Genomic DNA, 21,918 nt, shown 5'->3' on the forward strand with positions numbered 1-21,918 from the left:
GTCATCAATGTAGATTTAACATCCTGTACATTTATTGCGTATGATTAGCTTAATTTTTTTTGGGAGAAAGTTGTAATTCCCCTTAATGGTATACCTAAGCTCAGTACACACAATATTAAGTCACTCTTGTACCAAGAGCTGTTTTACTTGGTATTGGTTAAATAAAAAAAAATTATGAAGACAGTTCTTGAACTAGAAGATCACACAAAATTAACCTGGATAAGTATAAGTCTAGAGAATAAACTGAGTGCTTCAAAAATAGAGAGCATCTGATTGATATTGCAAGTACATTTAACTTCACAATGTCAACAATGTACACTGGTTTTGAACCAAGCAAGAATAAGAATTTAAGTTGCATCTGCAATGCTATTTCTGCGAAAAAAACTTGTTAGAGTACTCGATCATTAAAACAAGTGGAGAACTAATTATTTCTTAGATTAAATCAACTCCTCAAATGATATGCCTCTTACACAGGCATTCATTGTGCCGAAGCTTTAATTTTATTCCAGTCTTTGAAGAACTACGAAGGTGATACATGCCTTTTCTATCCTGCAATCAAGTATGGCTGGGTCTAAGCTAATTTTAGGACAATTTTGGGGGCAGGAAAAATTAGAAAACATAATGTGGGGGATGGAGAGAGGAAATATAGATATTTTAGGGCTGTCAGAGGTGGGATGGAATATTAGCTGGGTTTACTTGAGCAATAGTTAGAGAGTAATGTACAGTAGATGATTAGAGAGGCAGCAAGAGGTGGCAATAATATTGAACAAAAAGTTGGGAAGAAGTATGCTGATTGGTTGTTTATGAAGAATGGTTTCTGGGCATCAATTGCGACCTGAAGAAGTCTGCAAATTCATAGGATTCATTGTTGGCACTCTGCATGATATAATCAATATCACCACATTAGCTAAAGAAGTGTAAATGGCAAAGTTGATGAAGGCAGCATGTAGGATCTACTTGATTGTCATGGAAAATAATTTTCGGATGAAGAACCGAAAGAAATTTCCTTGAGCCAAGATTCAGATGGAATGTAGATGCCCAAAGACCTGAGAAACTAGCGGGGAAGTTATTAACCAGAAAGGTCATTGCTGGTAGCTTATGCCAAATAACTTTTGCATTTGATTCAAATTGTGAGCATGACCCTAATTGTGAACATACGCAGTAGCATTGTGAGGTATCAGTTGTTAGCAAGTTTAACTTGCGTCTGAGGATTACTTTCCAGATGAACAGAAAGAAATGTCAGACTACTTTGGATGTTTTTTGCTAGAAGCAACTGCACAGTAAAAAAATTAGATAGTACCTTAAATAATGTAATTAATGCGTTGTTTATCACATTATGAAAATGTTAAAAAATCATTTTTTATATTTTATTTTTATAAAACTTGTTAACAATTCATTAAATTAATCAATACATGACTTATGGCATTATGACAATTTGCAGTTGCAGTTTGTTTTTATTCTTGAACAGAGGTTTTATTAATTTTATTTCAAAGTTGTTGAACTTTTTCCTAAACTACGTATGTATTGATGACAGAGACAAAGACTAATACAATTTTACACTTAATAAAAATTTATTCCTGACTAGTTTTGATATACTACATCATTTTTAAGGACTTCCATAATAACAGAAACTGGTACAATTTTCCACTCAATGAAGATTTATTCCTGTCTAGTTCCGATGCATTAACTCCTTGAAAATGATGTAATGCATTGAAACTAAAGTCTGGAATACATCTATATTAAGTGGAAAATTGTAATAGTCATTGTCTGTGGTATTATGGAACGGTTTCACCGCATGACACCTGATTCTGTGATTTGTATGTATTATGACTATTAGGTATTTCGAAGTGATCTCTGAATCTACTACCATTTTCTGCAAATCATTCAATAGTTTTTCCCAATTCGCCCTATCAAATGCCTTCTCAAAAATTTGAGGAACAGGGAAATGCATCCTGATTGTATTCATTGTTCATCTCTATTAGGGACCTCATTACTGCGATGGCATCATGCATGTCTCCTCCCTTCTTGTACCCTAAATGATGATGAAAACAAATATAATGCTATTATTTGTTTAACATTGCCAGTAAGGTTGTCATAAATTTGTAATTTTCTAATGGTAAATATTGTTGCCATTGGTAATTATTGCTTCTGATTATTTTTAATGTTGCCTATTTTTAAAATCATTTTCAGATGATGTCGACAAAAAGTGGAGGCGTAAAACATCTCTCTTTAAGGGAATGTGTTTTCTTTTCTTGAAGAATGGACACTGCTCATGTTCAAGGTTCAAACACAAAGTAAGAAATAGTATTAGTAAATAGAATTAAGCCGATATCATATTGCTATAGGAGACAAATTTCATCAACGCACCTAAGCCATAGGAGGGGTTTCAGTTGGTGGGTGGTATGAAACTTCTTCAAGGGGGTCAAGGACAAGGTTGTTATTTGAGGGACTACTTCTACTTCCAAGAGTTGCAGCCTTGAAGCTGGAGGTAGTGGTTACCACTAAAATAAAAAAGTGAGGTGTAAGGTTGAAATTGAATGGATCTAGGAGGAAGTCAGTACTAGGTTAGATTTCTTACTGACCACTTAATATAGAAAGAAAAGAATCATACTAACCATCCCTTGAAACCCTTCTAATGACTTAGATATACTTAATCTCTTCCTACCGCAATGAATGAAAATAATGAAAAATTTTCATCAGGAGCCATAATTAGATGTTATGCATTGAAATCATTTCTTTATTCATTATATTCATGACTTAAGGTTAAACTTATATCGTAATTCTAACACCAGTGTATACAGCATTGCCTGGTTGGAACTCACTAGATGAAATTGTAAGGGTAGTAAACCAAAAATATTCTTTGAAAATATCATTTTGATGACTTGGGCTGTAGACAAAGAAACGAGTTATCTCAGATGATAGAAGTTGGGTAGATAATTTTCATCTTTGTTATTTCAGCTCTGAGTCTTATCTCAAATTTTTGTTTTCCCTACGCAGCAAAATGTTTGGTAGAATATTATGAGTAAGTTATCATCTATATATACATTATATTTCTTGTCAGTTGTCTGATATTCTTCCTGAAGTGAAAGTTCCGAAGGGTATGGATTGGAATTGATAAAATTTGCATCAGACAAGACCAATATTTGTGTTTTCTTTAAGTTTCACTCAACTGCAAAATGAATATACATCCTTAAAAAATTGTGATCCAAAAACTTTTCTTGTGTAATTTTTAATTCCAAACTTTTTTTTACTATTGGTGATCTACTAGTTGGGGTAAATTTTGGAAGAACTCAAACTACCAAATGATACAATGACAATTTCCTTGCCTCTTCTAACAAAACACAACCCAACATCGTTCACTACAATAAGCCCCTCTTCAATTCCGCCTACTTTCTCCCTTCATCCCATCCGATATCCCTGCCCTATTTGTGCCCTGTCCTAGCTTGCCTAACATTCTCCCCATTATCACAGTCTTCAGCATCTTATTGCCAGTCAAAATACATTGCATCCGTCTTTCCTGCCTCCTTTGGATTTTTCCCAACCTCTCCTCCCCCACCATGCTTAGCACTTGCTCGTTTGTTTTCCTTCCTGTCTTCTTCACCTTTTCCATTCTTCTCTTTGCCCACATTTCAAAACCCTCCAATCTCTGCAAATCATCCTGCTTCAATTACTATGTTTCCATGCAGTACAAAACTACCCTCCATATCAAAGATATGACGAGCCTCTTCTCAGCATCCTAACTCAACGTCCATGTCATCAATTTCTATCTCCTAATGAAAACTTCTTTGTCTAATTCTACTCATAATGCTCGTACTACTTTGACCATTTTGATCCATAATTCTTACCAGATACGTTATCTGGTTTGTGCCCTCCTATGTTAACTTTAAACTCTCTCAAAACCTGCATTACCTTTATTTTATTTTCATTTATTCTCACCCTATGCGTATCGCCTGACTTTCCAATGAACTCAGCAGAGCTTGGAACCCTTTGGCTGACTGACAAACTAAAACTTAATCATCCACAAACCCAAGTGAGTTTATAAATTCCCCTCCGACATTCACTGATATATCTCTTCCCATGCCACTTTAACCATTTTATCCAAAATATGTTAAAAAGCATAGGTGGTAATGGCTGCCCGTCTCATCCATCTTCTTAACACTGTCCATCCATACTCCGTCCCCCACTTGCACCTGAGCAGTCATTAGACATACACAGGCTGCAGATAAGTTTTGTATCCCTCCAGTCTACTATTCTATTTTCTGCTATACATTTATTAATTTTTCCCAATGCACTAGATCAAACACCTTTTGGAAATCTACGAAACATGTACATCCTTATTGTATTTTTACCTCTCTATTAGTGACTTAAATACTGCAATGACATAGCGTGTGCCTCTCTCCTTCCTGATACCAAACTGTTCATCCCCTAAGTAATCATTTGCCCTGCTCTCCATCTTCTTGTTAATGATTCTTAGAATCATATTAGGTGCAAAATCAAACTTATTGTTTTCTGGTCATCACATATTTCTGCCTTTGCCTTTTTTGTAATAGGAGCAAACAATGACCTGATGAAGTCTTGGCTGCTCTTGGCTTCTGTGGTTATCTTAATGGATTGATTTGAACATTTTAATGTAATAATGCAAATAATGATCTCATAATCGATTTTAGTTGTATAATACAAGTAAAGAATCTTATTTTGTGATAATTTGAAGTAAACTTCAAATCTCAAAATGAATATAGTGTTTTTAAAACTAATTTTGGTGTTCTTTTTATTTTTTTGCCAGTCATAATAAAGTCTCTCCATGCTTGAAACTTTGCTACTTATCTTAAATATAAAATTTGCCTAAATTTTTCCATTCTTTCATCCACAGTTTATGCCAAACTTCATGCAGCATATTGAGAAAATGTCATCATGGGACATCTTTGTTAACCTGAGATTTGCTCTTTTAAGAAAATTTACATCCTTCTGGAACAAATTTGGTTCGAAAATGATGAAGATCTTTGAAAGTCGTAAGGAAGGGAATTTACTTTTGGCTATTTGGTTCTCTTTTATCTCCATGAAAACTACTACACTTGAGTGGACTGAAATTCTAGACTCCATCAATGATTGTGGGAACTGTGATGAAAGTAATGTGCAGCAAATTCTGCTGTTTCTCATTATTAACCATTTGCATAAAGGGAAAGTATTAAATATAAGATCATACAATATAATGGTAGATAAGGTAGCCAGCATGTGTTGCAAAATCAAGAAGACACAATTGTTATGTGAAATTTTAGGAGTGTTGGGTCGACAGGATTTCTGGTTTTCAAAATCAACATTTGAAAAATTGCTTCAGCGTTGCTTGGCTGAGTCTTCAACTGAGGTTGGATTGGAGCTTTGTTTCACTTTTGGAATGGTGGTTGATCGTATGAGTAATCTCTCTCATGCAGACCCATCTGTGTTAAATCTTATGAAGAAATTGGTAATAGTACTACAGACAACTAATAATGTTCTTGCAAATAGTATTAGAGGAAAAATTAAGGAGATTAATCCATGTTATGCTCAAGTCAATAATAAGGGTAATCCTGCTTTGGAAGGACATGTGCAACAAATTGAAAATGTGATTAGTGATAATTTATTGGGAGTGGAAGAAAATGTTCATGATACCCTAGGAGATGGACCGGGTATGATAAGGCATGTTCCTTTTAAATCGCGGAACTCCGAGTCAGTTGAAGGTTTGCCGTCCAGGAAATCTTTGATATCAAATCCTGAGGGTAACAGTATGAATCCAGTAAGTGGTTGCAAACATTCTGATTTGCAGTCGCAAGTGTTAAATGAAATTGAACCTGGAAATTCATTGCCTCATAGTGAGTGTTTTGTACCTCAGACCCATAACTTAGCATTAGTGAATGACTTGATGCCTGATAAGCAACGGTTAGTATCCAATTGTTCCTCTAATGTAGCAAATTTGCCCAATTCTGATAAGGAGAATGCACTCAGTAAGAACTCAGAAATTTCCTCCTTGTTAGAAAGCCCATGCCCTTCTCCCTCATCTGACAGTGATGGAACAGAAATATCATCTTCTTTTGAAAACCAGCTTGATTCTGATTCCAGTGCCAATGCTCCTGCTGTGGAGTCTTCTGTTTGTGTAGAAGCAAATGCAGAATTTGCAGATGGGAAACAAATAGATATGTATGTTGATAAAGTTACCCCTGTGGAAAACAAGACTGATTTATTAAGGGGATCAGTGGAAGAGGACCAATATTCAATGCAAGCTTCCTTTCCATTAGATGAATGTGGCACTGATCAGTCTCGTGTAGATTTTTCATCAGATGATGATGAAGAAGCAGTGTTGGGGAACTCAGATGATCCTGATCTGAGTAACCCAGCTCCAGAGACAATGAAACCACCTAGTTCTAATCAGCTTACCACTTATGCTGAAGAATATAAAAAGAAGTACAATTGTTCAGCTTTTCCAAAGTCACTTAGAGAATTGCAGAATTCTAATAAGGATATAACTTTGGAGGAAGTCATAAAGAAAAGACAGTGGACTCCTTCTCTGATGCTGAAGTTCTTCCACCCATGTCTTACATCAGCAGAAGTTGAAGAAAATTTGGTGCTTACGATATTGAATTTACTTCAGAAAGACTGGCTTGCAGCATTACCTATGGTGAAGGCTCTTGTAAACTATTTAGGTATGTCCATTTTCCTTGATAATGTCATTTTATTATTAGCATGCTCGAGGTAATACATTTGGTATTAGTTGTTTCATTTTTAAAAATTGTGATATTAATTTGAAAAAAACAAGTGTTCATCTTGTACAAGTTGGCTGTCATTAGATTGGTTTGGTTATGGGTCTGTACTAATTTCTCTTCCAGGCTTTCCATTGTGTTTTTTCATAAGATGTTTGTGCATCTTAATTCATGTGTGGCAGATGTTATTGTTATGGCCTCTTTCTATGCGGGTAGCTTAAAAAGTGCATGTATGAAAGACAACTGCTGAATTTTTAATTTTATATTTCAACTCAGTCTCCTTTTCAGCTTACATCATTTCTTTCCAGTTTGTCTATCTCTATCAAATAATGTGATAGTTCCAACTCTGCAAAGTAGGCATTTTTGTTCTTCAATCATCTTCTTGTTTGATTGAAATCATCTTCCTGTGAGCCATTTTCACATAATGAAGAACTGGTAGTAGTCTGTCGGAGCCATAGCTAAAGAATGAGGAGATTGGGAATGAGTTTGAATCGTAACTTCATCCATTTTGTTGACAAAAATTCAGAGGTGTTAGTTTTATTCCTTATTAAGGATTTCAGAAGTAGTGACCTCAGCAAGGTATCCAGAATTAATCATCATCAATTGTCCTCTGGCCACTCCAAAAATGTTTAAATCACTTATAATCAAAGTTTCAGCTTCCATTTGTTATCACATATCTCTTTTAGTCTCCTGTGATGATTTACCTTTCATAAAGATTAGCACATTCTCTTTCAGTCATTTTCTGAAAAATACTCGACTTGCTCGGTTCAAACAAATAGCAAACACCGTAGTACATGGACCGATCTTGCTGTAACTTAGTGTTCCTTTGAGAGTTGCTACTAATTGAAAATAATTTTCATATACACCAGTAGTGCCATCTCCCTGGTTTTGCGCTGAATTTTCAAACTTCCTCTGAATTATTGTACCATCTCATGCACTCCCTCAAATGAATTTTTACTAGACTTGTGCCTTAGTGCAGAAATATTGACTATACAGCATTGAAACTTGTGCAGAACTATAAGGCATTGTCCTTTTCTTTCCATTGATAAAGTTTTAATATGACTGAATTGATTCTAATGTCACCACTGTTGATTGATTCCTATTCAGGCGTACAATTTTAGTGAAACAACTCCACCTCTTTTTTAGACTTTTGTTTTTTTTTCCCTGAAATAAACAATCTTCTAAGGGATGGGCTATGTCTATAACTTGTGTTTAAAATAAAACTTATGGTCAGGTTAGTACTTAATTTTTTTTTCACATATCCACAGGCAGTGGAACTTAGTACAGCAAGCGTAATTCATTCCGGGATCTTTCTTGTCAAGCAAAACACTCATTTAATGAAACAATTTTTCGCCTTATAAATTAATGTAAAATAGGTTAATGCACATCATGCTGAAAAAATAAATTATGTACCATCTTTATTCAATAAAATTGTGTATACGTTGTTTAGGATTGTGGATAATATTTATCTTCTATTGCGGAATGAACCAACCTGGAATGCGCACTCAATTTGTAGAAACAGAAAAGAATCAAACAATGAGTAATTATTTATGATACATTCCAATCCTGGAGGCATTTGTTTTTATCGACGCTTCATAATTTCATAGAAATGTGTCTTGGAATAATCATTTATTTAATTTCTAGTGTGCATAGCCACTGATTTATTAATGGGATGCTTAGCGCATATGGTATGATGAAACAGTTTCCCATGACCTCCACATCCCATGTAGGACTTGACACTCCATTTAAGGCTCAAGGATTTCATGAATGATAAGCAAGAAAGGGTTTAATTTTCAAATTGTCTCTTGCATTATCACAAAACAGCAGTGTGAGATGGCCTTTTATCGGTGTATGGCTAGGCAATTCATTCTCCTCTGTTGTTACGTGTACATACATAAGTTCACGTCAGCATCTTCTTCCAGAAGAGACCAGTCTCGTCACAATTAATAATCAGGTACTGCAGGTAATGCTCAGATTCTATGAGCTTCTTGAAGTTACAGACGAAGTTCTCTGCTGTATTTGAGTCGAATCTTGCTCCTTCGCTATGTCTCACAATGCCATGGATGACAGTTCTTCTCTTAAACTTCTTGAACCACGCTCGGCTTTCCTTAAATACTTCTTTGGTCGTTAATGATCCTGGCGTCTTCTTAACAAGGTCGGCAAAATTACTTAATGGCATTCTTACAAATGATGTTCTTGTTTATAATGTCGCATTGCAATGGCTTTTCATTTATCCATATGAGAACTAATCTTTCAATATCCTAGAGAATGCTTAACCATTGAGTGGATGTTCTAATCCATCCATTTGAAACAAATATATCTTTTAATTTTGTCCACATACTTCAGGATAGTACAAATTGCTGATGTAGATCGATTATGTGTGCTTACTAGATCAACCATGCTCAAACCTTACTTATATTTTTTCAATAAATTTTACTTTTCCATTTTACTGTTATATTTATTCTCTTGTTGATGTCTTCTTGCAGCTTTTTCTTCAGGGATAATTTTCAAAGTATGCCCATTATATTATTTAACTTTGCCCAAAAAAATCACGAATAAGGTGTCAGAATCCAAGTTTGGAAAATGTGAGATCACTAGCAACCCTAAGATGCTAGGAGAACGAGTGTTAAACGTAAACTATCAACATGCAGGCAATCATTCTGGGAATTCGCCTCTCCCCACTCCATTAAAAGTCACCGTCGAGGTATCTCCCACAGTTCCTGGAATTTCCACTAACTGCTCTGTGTCATTTTTCCCATGATTTCCATTTTCGACAAACTGTAAAAACAAGGAAAACAGAAACTAACATAACTGGCACCATACGCACAGCTCGACAGGCCTCCAAGCACAGACAGCTCATTGGGTCTCCGGCAACTAGCGTCACTAGTGGGCGGGGCTCTAGTCCACATCATGGCTGCCAGATTGCACCAGTTTGCCTATTTATTGGATAGTCTTAGTATTTGAGAAACTGTACTGTGTTACGGAAAAGTCTTAGGCACCAGACAATTTTGAATGAATGTTGGGATTTTTTGTAATGAAGCACTAGGTATGACTTATTAATTCATCTCATGTACATAGTGCACACAGATAGAGGAACACTTGAGTGAGCATGATAAATTCTAATGAACTATAAATGGATGTATTTCATGAACCATGATTTAATGAGTGATCATTATATAATTTGTATTTTAGTGATTGAAGTCCTGACTTCCAATAAGTTTTGTTTTTCATCCTTTATTTTCAGAGTCCAATGTTTTCATCGAATTGATGAGTTATCCAGAGTACACACTAATGAAAAAAGCTATAAGCACTTTGGTGTTTAATGTAATGCTGAAAATGATTATGTCTGAAGAGTGGCAAGATGCTTTCAACCTATTGAGCATAGCCAATGACGCCAGTCTTCCATTAATTAGTTCAGAGGTATTTTTTTCAAGTCTTTATTTATTTTGGTCATTAGGTTTGCTTGAATTATATTTTGGTGTAATTTTGTATCCATGCAGGCTTTTTATTTATATTTAATCATTAATGTCAACTTGAGTTTCTCTTTGCTGGAATAGATTTCATTAGCATTTCCTCTATTTGGCTGCAGTGAGTAGTGTTAAATGTAAAAATGCCATTTTCTCATTACTTTTCTAGCTCATAATATGTTCAAGGAGCTGAAAATCCTCCTTTTTTGTAATGTGTGTACTCCATATCTTGGGTGTAAGTTCCTTCACTGTTACTGAGTGCTTTCACTGACTTTTTACTTTTGTCATTAACTTGAATAGAAGGTTTTGTACAAGTTGAAAAAGCTGATTTCTGATTCATGGCCTTATTTCTACTCTAGTAGAAGTACATAAAAATCAAGTAATTAATTAACTTACTATGATTAGTCTGTGAAGAGCTAGTGCTCACATTTCACATATTTGTAATTACAGTAAAACATGAAGCTGGAGATACGTAGGGGAAATTTAGCTTTGTTAGTAAAATACAAGGGGAGATGGAAAGATAGCAGGGAATATTCTGTGCAATATATGAAACCAACTAGAGATAATAATTGATGGTGGTCCTGGAAGGAAAGTGATATGGGATTGGACTGCTGTGGTGGAAGGAAGAGATTGGAGAGTGTGGTTTAGAAATAAGTAATTATCAGAGGGAGACAACGATAATTTTTAGGCTTAATGGCTTGCCTAGTTTAAGCATCATAAAAATAAGTTGGCATGCAAACTCCAAGTGACACTATTCCTAGAAAGCCTTTCATTAGCAAGCGTATGAAATTCTCACTGTTTCATTTTGCTTAAATTTTCACTCACAATTGAACTTAGGAAAACCAAGAGAAATAAAGAAAATTATTCAATATTAGGCAAAAGTGATAGTCGATTATGCTCAACCCAACTCAACCTATTCACTTGCATTATAATAGTAGAAAATAAAAGGTCCTGTCTACTTATGAAATCTTTGCCTCTCAATACAAATTTCTATTGACCCAGAGACCATATACAACCTGCTCCCCTGGTGGTACTACAGATGTTATTGGGTTCGTGGTATAAGTGTCTCAATCTGTCTTGAGATACAATTAGCAGGTAGTTAGGCAGTCGGTCCCTTTTGTAAAAGGTGTTATTTTTCTAGTGAAACTAAAATAAGATGTTGAAGTTATGCAAAAATTATATTCATGTGTGGAAAAGGACCATTCAAATGTAAGTATGTTGGTAGAAATGAATTTAAATGATTTAATAAATGAATTTCCAGATAAAAAATTAAGAAATTTTAGTATGAAAACACCCTTTATGTGGTGGCCAAATTAAAAAGTGAGAACTGCTGATTTTAGGGGCAGAATAAAATTGGAGATGGTGAGGTTCAAACTCGGTAAATAACATCTAGTGTTGGAAACGTAACCTCTTAGTTAATTCATCTGTTAGAATATTTATCCACTGTAATATGTTGGTGCAAATTAACTTTTTCATTTTCAAGTAAAAATAGCTAGAAAACTACGCATTAAAAGAAATATTGTGTTAAAAATTTATAGTTTTTTTCATTCCATCAAGTTTTGTAGTGGTCCGCTGAGCCCCATCCTCAAAAGAATTATTCAGAAAAACGGGTGGTTAATATAATTTCTGGGGGGGTAGCCCAGGTTTAGTGTTTCTGCCTATGAAGCTAAAGGTAGCTGGTTCCATTCCTGAAATCAGCAAAAATTTTTCAACTTGGAAAAAGTTTGTTAATGGTTATTTGGAACTAGGCAATGGCACATTAACAGAAAAAATTACTGCAATGGTATTTCGAAACCAGGCAACGAGAAAAATTGACTCCTACTATAAAGTTACTCTGAACCAATGGTGAAAGGCAATACAGGTGGCACAGACCGAGTGGGTCAGCCCAGCATCAGCTGCCACAGCTGCGGGCGAGAGTGAAGGTCATGGTATCAGCCGCAGTACTGCGATGTGGAAGGCAATGGGAAACCACCACATTATTCTCCCTAGAATATGCAGCCTTGCATTCAAATAGAGAATAATGTAGTAGCTGCAGTAAACCAATCCAAGGATTGAAATACTGATGATGATTATGATGATACAATTTCTATATCTTGTTTCTAATGTTCACCTTTATTATTTCAGGGTTTTATTGAGGAAAAGATGAGCCAGACAAGGAAACTTTTATTCCTCTCCGAAATATGTTTTCGTGTTGATAAAATGAAAGAAGCTATTTATTTTCTCAGACGTAAGTTCCAGATGTTTATGTAAGGGAGGGTAAATAATAGTTTGAAAAATTCATCCACATCAGTCAAACAATTTTTCTTGTTTTAAGAGCATATTTATAATATTCTTTATAATTTCCTATAAAAACAAGCTACAAATTTTAGTTTCCTTGAACAGTATGCATTATCTTTTAATCACAAAATAATTGTTCAAATTTACCTATTAATATCCAGATGAGTGTGCATGCAATAATAGAAAGCTAATATGTTGCATTTTGCTATGGGAAAGTTTGATAATATTTTATGTTACAATAAGTTCAAATATAACATTTTAAATAGGGTGATAACATTATTATATAGAGATTGAATTTTAACCTTGAAAAGTTTAAAGATCTGATCAAATGTAGAAGAATTATAGTATTCATTGGACAAATTAGTCTATTATTCAATCGTTAATCAACCAGGGTGTTTTGACTAACTGGAAACCTTGTATGTTTTGGAGAAATTGATTTTTGACATTGGAGTGATCCTCACCTATTATTTTGAAGATCCTAATCATTCATGCCTAGGTGTGTCTGTTCTTTCTTGACCTGAATATTAGCCAAGTTCATTGGTTCAGATTTTACGTTACCAAAAATTATTTATCACTCAGTTGCTTTATGTTTACTATGCCTCTTCCTACCTTTTTGTCCAATATTTAGACCAACCCTTGCTAGCTCTATTTCCCTCTCTTGTATATTACTCTGTAACTATCGCTCCAGCAATCCGTACTGTCTTTTCATCTCAACTCACACAACCCTAAAATATCTACTTTTTCCTCTCTCCATCTCATGTTTAATATTTTGTAATTTCCATGTTCTTAACATCATCCTAACATTCCAAATCCTTCCTCCTACTGGTTTAAGTCCTCTTCCATGTCTTTTTTCTGCTGTTCTGTTGATTCCGTTTTGCTAGAATTTGGTGTGATGACATCCAAGGAATGCCTGCCCCTCCTGCTGGCTGATGTAGGACACCATGCTTTGGCTGGTGTCACTTTCTTTCCAGCACTCATTCATAAATAGGTCATGTAATTTATTAGGGTAAATAATTGAGCTGGTTTCCCATTACCTTCCTCAATAGTGATTTTAATGTGACACCATTTTTTCATATGGCCACCATGCTGGAGTGAGGTGTCTTTGCACTCATCTCACTGAGGGACACACAGTGGGGACTACCTTTGGGGTGGCTCTTACCTTTCAACCTATCTGGCATGGAGCAGTTAACATTGCTCTTGCCAGCACAGCTCTATGGATCCTGAGAGCACACAAACCCTCATACCCCTTCAAAATTTCACTGAAGGGGACATGGCATTGTGGGAATTTTTTAGTCGTTTAAGCATTTTCTATGAAAAAATTAAAGAATTGGAGTCCAATCTTTCTTCGTTGTATGCTGTTGTTTTGTGTTTAAAATATGGGCATTGACTCACTTACTTGTGTGTATTTGACATTGACTTAGTGAGTCCCTTAACCAAAATACTACCACTCTTATTTTTATTTAACTGTGTTTGTGTATGTGGTTTAATGATATGCAATGGTAATTTTTTTTTGTTTTCTTTGGAACAGAGGGGGATTTATTTAAACCAGCACCTATTCAGTGGGCTTATGACAGTTTTGATGCAGATTTTGAGGTACGGGTGACTTTCCTTACAAATTTGATTTGCAGATTGGCACTTGAGGGTCATTCTGATCTAGCACCAGAAACTTACCTTGAGATTTACAGTTATCAAAACAGTGTGTTCACACCAATTGGTGAGTAGAAGTGTTGACTATAATTTCCTAACTGTTTTCAAAGTTACATTATGTTACATCTTAAATAACATTTTTCAGTAATATACCAGGCTATCAGCAATTTTAAATGTTTTATTTAAAATCAAAATGATTATTTCATTTGTATTTCCTGATTGAAATAAATGCGGAAACTTAATTTTGATCAAAAAAACCGTGCATGCACATCCAGGTTTTGTTACATTTCAGCATAATCTTGCAGTTCTTGAGTTTGTACATATACTGTCAGGAAGAGGAGGTAGAGGAGTAGCAGAAGAGGGAAGGAGCTCTTTTTGTTTACAACATTAGGCTATAAAATGAGCTAAGAATCTGATTTTTAGTTTGGCAGTGGTCAAATGAAGGAAAAAACACTTCTTGTTAATTCAGTCATGGTTGTCCTGTGGGAAAGTGGGTTGGAGGTGTAGTCTGGTATTGAGGAGGGGGGATTTGTGAGGATATAAAATGCCATTACCCAACAAAGGGTTTCTTCATGCATTCATAATTATTTCAAACTGTTCCAAGTTTGTTAAGATTGGATCACTTGACTTGATGATGTAAGATAATGGCCTTAAAATTGCTGGATTATTTTTCTTCAAAAGGGTTTTCAGCAAGCAGGGACTTAAATTACTTTTTGGGAAACAACTTTTGTACTCTCTAATCCTTTCCTTAAATGTCCTCCCTCTTTTAGTTATAAATACAGCAGTAAATGCCTTTAGTTGCTAAACCTCATTTCTGTGTGATTCATTTGTTTTGTTTTTATTGTGTGAAATGAGATTTTGTTTAAGTTTTGTATTATTTTTAAAGTTAATATCCCATTTTTACTCCCAGGAAACTGCAAATTAATCATGCTGTCTAACCATAAAATGTATCAGCATCCTAAATGTGTCTAACCATAAAATAGTCCGGTATCTTCCTTAGTCCCCCGGCATTTTTCATGTATATGTATGCCTTTTGTGGTACCTAAACCAAGTGTTTGTTATAATTAACCCCTGTGTCCAGCAGAATTCTATTTATTTCTCCCTGAGGTCCTGTGTGCTGCCAACCACTCCCTATGAGTGGTTGGCAGCATATAGACTGAACAATGACCATGATCTTTGGTTTACCTTTTACTTTTACTAATAATTTTCTATTAGTCACTTGCTCTTTGTTTTCTATGCCTGTTCTTAATTTGTAGTTCAGTATTATTGCCACCCTCACTGACTCTTCCAGTCCGCTGTGTATCACACTGTAACTCTCTCTTTAGTAATCCCTCCTATTCTTCCTTCTCACCTCGCACAAAACTAAAACATTTATATATCCTTTCTCCCTCACCCTTGTAATATTTTCTAATTTTCCCTCAACATTGTTGTAACATTCCATGTCCCTAGTCTAACTAATTTGGTCCTTTTCTGTCTTTTTTGCTGCCACTGTCGCTTTTGCTTTGCAAGATTTTTGTGAGATGATGGCCATGAAAGCCTTGCCTCTTCAATTGCCAGGCATGGCTCATGGCTGTTTCCCATACTTTCTAGGATAAATTCTTATAATCCTGGCCATCGTCGGTTCATGGAATAATAATTAACGTAGTTTCCAGTTGCCTTCCTCTATAGTGTTTTTAACATGACTCCATCACTCACTAACCCCACTGAGGTCGGATGCCTTTGCAGCCCCCTCACTGAGGAACAGGTGCTGGGTGGACTACCTTTTGTCTGGTTTCTGCCCGTTGACCTGTCTGGCATGGGTGACCCTACCTTGAGCAATTATCATTGCTCCCTCCAAGCACAGCTCTAGGGGTCATCAGAACGCAGAAGTCTTTCAGCCACATCAATTTTGTTTTGCATGGGTAGAGCATACAGGAATATCACTGAAGAATTGACATATATCCGGGGTATTATGTGAATTTGTCTTACCATTTTGAAATGGTAACTTTATATTCCCAGACCGCATTTTTCCAAGTGCTGAACATTGCCAGCATATATGAACCTCTGAGGACTATTTCTTCAGTTATTGTTGATTTGAGATATTGCATGGGTAATTTAGAAGAGCCATCACAGAAGTTGAAATGAGTAGAAAATATGAAGTATTTATATCTTCCAAGAAACTGTGGGAATGGCACAACAGTAACTTTTAATGGAGTCATCCGCTGAGTGTGCATTACAATACAATTTCCGCGGGTATAAAGCATTCGCCTTGCCTGGAATTTGTGTGTGTGTGCATTCAAATTGTTGCGTTGTAATTCACACTTAGCGGATTACTCTGTTAAAAGTTACTGTTGCGGCATCTCCCGCAGTTTCTTGGAATTTGTCAAAGGCAAAACATTATTGCGTTTGAAGTTGGCTTTAACCTCATGAACTCTGGTGCTCCACGCAAGACTATGAATATCTGTGATATTGTATGCACGGAATTTCATTACATAATCATGTTCCTCTGAAGCACCCAAAATTTCAGAGTGTAAGAGACGCGTTGATAGCGTAAACACTTGGCCCGGTCAAGGCGAATGATTTTTACCCTCTGAAATTGTTGCATCTTCATAGTTTATGCTAAAGGAGCACAAAATATTTAGAGAAAACTTAGTATTCAAGCAGGCAACATAAATGATTGTTACATGTTATCATTAATATGGATTTTTTTTTGGGTTTTTGCACTAGCAAGTTCTAATTTTTTATCTAATTTTAGCTTCTAATTCATTTTAATGTATAAATGTAAGAATAGGTGTTGATACATTTTTTTCTTTTCAGATCTTCTTTCACAAGCAAATCAAGTCATAATATGTGCTCTCAATGGAGGATTTAGTAGCTTGGCACATGATGTATACTTGACCCTGTCAGATGTTTATGTTCTTCCAAAAGTTACCCTCAGGGCTTTGCTTTGCGGCCTTGTTGATGCAGATTGTAAAATTCTAGCAAAACCAATTTTCGAAATATTGCGTGAAAATGGTTTTTACCCCAATTTCAAGGTAAGATTTTAAAAATGTGTTTCTATTTAAAAATGTGTAGGCCACTCACACGTCTCATCGCACATGAATTTGAAGTAGAATTTCTCTCATGCAGTGAAACTGCATTATTTCAGCATTTAAGGGGCCAAAGAATAAGACCTCAAAATAAAATTTAAAATTTTTTTGATTCCATATTTTTCATTTAACTTATTGGCAGAATAGAGCAAATATCTTATTGATAAAATCTTGCTGTCAGCAGAATGAAGTGCTTTTTTCTAAATAAACCAAAGGTGAATGCAATCGTTCTGAAAAGCTTTGTAACTGCTGTATCTGCAGGAGTATGGTATTTAAAGTCTGAAATTAGGTCATTGAAATTTTTCATGGGAAATGCAATCGCCTTTATTTTTTAAATTCACTTTTTTAAAATATCTTGTTTGTGTATTTCAGTTTGACCATTGATTTGTGGTACGTTATAACAAAATGAATACTTCATTGTAATGACAAATTTATGACTTATGTGGGTAGGGTTGTAATCCTTTAATGATAAACTACATTGAATATGGGTAAATAAAACTGTCGGTTACTGGCTGGTTTAATGGCTACACCCTTTTAGATTTTATTTAAATGGGGCCTATATAATTGAGGAGATATTTTTTGGGAACTTTCAGTGGTTGGATAATCTGCATTATTATCATGAGCATTTCCATTTTGTAATCTCTATGAATCAAAGAAAGTTCAACATCAATATTAGTCATACAGTATACCTTAAAAAATATTCACTCAGAGGGTGGAAGAAAAGTACTGATGGTGTAAAAATTAGTATACAAATCAGAGATAATTTTATATTTTTTTAAAATTTTTATTAGGAGAAACAATTGGTTCCTGAAATTGTTGTCGAGACTTTCTGGCAGAAAGAAGAAATTTACATGGTTTTCAGTGAAGCTTTAAGAATATTGGGCCCAATTCTGCTGGTTGACCAACCAACCAAATACAAGGAGGCCGACTTCAGCATAAGCTGCCTTGTTCGGGTAAATATGCCTAAAAAGGAGTAACCTTGACAGAAGTTTTGATTTCCCTATATGAATTTAGTAATGGTTCAATTTCAAAAATGTACAAATTCCATTCCCAAGGTCATCATTTTGTAGAAATAATCGCATAATCCCAAGATACCGTATCAAATACCTGTAACTGTATTAAGAGTGATGTATCACTATGCTGATGTATCACAGAACAATTTTAGCTCATGTTCTCAAACATCCATCTCCGTCCTCATGATTACTGAGAACCTTGGCTATTCTTCCCCAGCTTCTAATACTGGATTCTGAAACATCATATGGGACTTGGTCTGGTATGATTTTCTATATACTACCTTGATCAAAAATTTCCCGGAATTTATTCAGAAAATTAAAAATACAAGTTTATTCATCTAAATCTATATTGTCCCCTTCAAAGTAATCCCCATCGACTGCAACACACTTATGCCAGCGCTTGATCCAATCCTCGAAACATTTTTTATATTCGGTTTTCGGTATGTCCATCAGTGCTTCCTGCGATTTTTCCATTACTTCCTCTCGGCTGCTAAAACGTGTTCCCCGTAATGGTTTTTTAACTCGATTGAACAGAAAGAAGTCACAGGGAGCCAAATCAGGTGAATTCGGTGGCTGTTGGATGGTATTTGTTGCATTTTTCGTCAAAAAATTACGAATAATGATAGCACTGTGCGACGGTGCGTTATCATGGTGCAAAATCCACGAGTTTTCTGCCCACATTTCTGGTCTCTTTCGGCGAATTGCTTCACGCAAACGTCTCATAACGCCCAAATAATACTCTTTGTTTACTGTCTGGCCTTCTGGCAAAAATTCATGATGCACTACACCGTTGTAATCCATGAAAACCGTCAGCATTGCCTTCTTTTTTGACTGAAAACGACGTGGTTTTTTTGGTCTCGGCTCATTTGGTGAACGCCATTCACTTGCCTGATGTCTGGATTGCATGTCGTACTCATAAACCCATGTCTCGTCTCCAGTAATGATCCTTTTGATGAATGTGGGATCGGATTCAGCCTCGCAAATCATGTCTTTTGCGACGTCAACACGGTCTCTTTTTTGCATGAAATTGAGGTCTTTTGGCACCAACTTTGCTGCTACACGACGGAAACCCAAATCATTAACCACAATGTCTTGGGCAGATCCATAGGCAATGTTCAAGTCCTCCGCTATTTCTCTGATGGTTAATTTGCGGTTATTGACCAACATTTCTTTTACTTTATCAATTTTTTCACCGACTTTCGATGTCGATGGTCTGCCACTGCGTTCATCATCTTCGATTGACTCACGACCACTTCTGAACCGCTCGTGCCACTGGTAAACGACCGTTTTTTTTAGAGAATCGTTGCCGAAACACTTTTCCAACATTTCCAACGTCCGTGCGCCACTAAATCCGTTTTTTACGCAAAATTTAATACAAGTTCGTTGTTGCAAATTTAAATCCATTTCTGCAATTGTAAAAAATCGCCAACACACAGAGATAGATGTACTCTTGGCTACGTAACTTTTGCAAATGTCAAGTTATGACACTAAGATTTAAAGGGAATATCAACTACAGATGTACCAATTTAACAAAAAAACAGAACTCAAATCGGAACAATGGGAGCGCCACAAGGTGGTTATTCCGGGAAGTTTTTGATCAAGGTAGTAGTTTAAACCCTGTGTGTGAAGGTTAGATTTCCTAAACAAAAATTATTGAAAACCAGGTGAGTCTCAGGAATTGTGTAAGAAAGCAACTTTTTCTTGTGAATTATGATTTCATTAACGTGCTTTCAAGTTTTAACCATACTCACAGCTTTGGATTAAAATGTTTAGCTTACTTTTGGAAAATTCAGGAAGTTGAAATTTTGCCAACATTTTTAGCTCCTACATAAATCTTGTGAAACCCCTTTGAGGGATCTCATGTATCCCCTTGGGTGAAGTGAATTCGATCTCTGTAAGGATGTGTGTGGAATACTACGATGAAACTGAAAAATGTCATTGAGCCCATCACTAATTTGAATATTAAAATGCTAGTATCATTTAGTAGACCAAAATTGTCTAATTTTAAACATTGCTTTTGGAATATTTTATCTGCTAGTGATTTCTTCCTTTCATTCTTTGTAAGCATTTAAGCTCTGATTGAAAAGTTTCATGATGTTTTGAGGCTTTAGTCATTCCTTTGATCACATTGTTGTCCACTTGACATATATATGTCATTAAGATTAATTCATAAGGAAAAGGTTGTGTTACATAAAAAAAACAAATAATTTCCTGGTCAAATTACTGTATACCATGAAAGCATTGCATATTTTTACCTCGAAAAGTGATAGCCCAGTTTATTTTGTTCTTCTTCTTCGTGCCCATTTGCATTTTTCCCTTGCCTCTTCAGTTTACTCCTTTGTTTTTCACATTATCTGACTATTTTATCTTCAGCATCAACCTACAGTTTTATGAAACAATTGCAGAGTGTAAAAATCATTTGTCTTGACTGGGATTCAAACCCGGATCCCTCGATGATCCGAGTTCGAATCCTCGTTGAGGAAAATGATTTTTGCTCTCTGAAATTGTTGCGTTGAGATGCATATTAGCGGATGACTCAGTTAAAAAGTTGCTATTGCAGTATCTCCTGCAGTTTCTTGGAACTCCAGTTTTATGTTTCAAAGGCTGCTATTTTACTCTCGTCTGATTTTCTATTGGTTCACATTTGCAATCCATCCACATTCTTCACAATTGTTTTCACCCACTGCAACCTTTTTGGAGACACGAGTATCACAGTTGACTGTTCAAATGGTTAGAAGTAAACCCTAAAAAACTTGATTTTTTTAACAGCATGGGTAATAGAGACTTGTTTGTTTCAGCATATAAGCATCCTCATCAATGAAGTGTAACTTTCTAAGAGTCACTGGCCACATACCCTTTAATTGATCGACCAAAAATGGAAGCGAAAGCTTTGTCTGGTTTATCTTAGTGAAACAGTTACAATTGTTTTTACCTCTGGAGGCATATTTTATATTCCCTCATATGCAAAGGATTGGCCATTAAAAGGCACTAAGATGTGTATTCATTAAAACTTAAGCTTCTTTGCCTGCAAATATATAATTTAAATAAAAATGGTTGTAAATTAAGTATAAAAAGTCCCTAATAAATTACTTTCTCTTTACTTCTCATTGTACATCTTAAGTAATTCTTGTAAGTTTATTAATCGCATCAAGAAAAGTCAGAAAATTCATGGTTGAATTTTGATGACCACTCTGACAAATGCTCTTTTAAAAATTTTGGCCGAGTTGCATAGGTGGCTTATTTATTTAACAAAGCTGCCGAAAACAGCACAAAGGCATTGGCTGACAGGCAATACATATAATATATGTGAACATTATGAAAGAGTAATGAACAATAATGAAAAATTAACAAAAATAAATGTTGAGAACAGCTGTAAGATAGCAGGAAAGCACATATGCTCGCAGAGAGGGCTATGAATGGCTATCTGTTTTTTGAAGGAAGGAGGTGAATGGGTGAGTGAGGAAGAGAGCTATAGGGAAGGATACTGAAATTCCAGGGAATAGAATGTAGCAGGCGGTTGATGGAATAGAGGATGTTGGGAAATCAAAAGGAGGAATTTTGGAATTTGCATCTGACTCAAGTTACATGTTAGTTGAGGGGAAGACGAATTGAGAAGAAAGGAAGAGGATCATTGGTGCAGAGTACTGTTGAAGATCCTATGTAAGAATTTCATATCATATAGCAATCGACGGCAGAATAGATGGTAAATATCAAC

General features: G+C 35.5%; 1 protein-coding gene across 2 annotated transcripts in view; it reads left to right on the plus strand.

The window, feature by feature from the left end:
* LOC139693987 (uncharacterized) overlaps positions 1–21,918 on the plus strand; it is a 36,474-nt gene that overhangs the window by 10,874 nt on the left and 3,682 nt on the right. Inside the window, exons 5-11 of one of the 2 annotated variants that reach the window (XM_071592366.1) lie at positions 2,191–2,294; positions 4,871–6,674; positions 9,976–10,151; positions 12,323–12,425; positions 14,004–14,189; positions 16,919–17,136; positions 17,982–18,143. In XM_071592366.1, the coding sequence (XP_071448467.1) occupies positions 2,191–2,294; positions 4,871–6,674; positions 9,976–10,151; positions 12,323–12,425; positions 14,004–14,189; positions 16,919–17,136; positions 17,982–18,143 (2,753 nt within the window). Of the gene's footprint in view, positions 1–2,190; positions 2,295–4,870; positions 6,675–9,975; positions 10,152–12,322; positions 12,426–14,003; positions 14,190–16,918; positions 17,137–17,981; positions 18,144–21,918 lie in introns of those variants that run through there. The other variant, XM_071592367.1, reaches the window with a different exon arrangement.

Source organism: Hetaerina americana, unplaced genomic scaffold, assembly GCF_022747635.1.
Source record: "Hetaerina americana unplaced genomic scaffold, ioHetAmer1.1.p SCAF_5, whole genome shotgun sequence".
Lineage (NCBI taxonomy): Eukaryota > Metazoa > Arthropoda > Insecta > Odonata > Calopterygidae > Hetaerina > Hetaerina americana.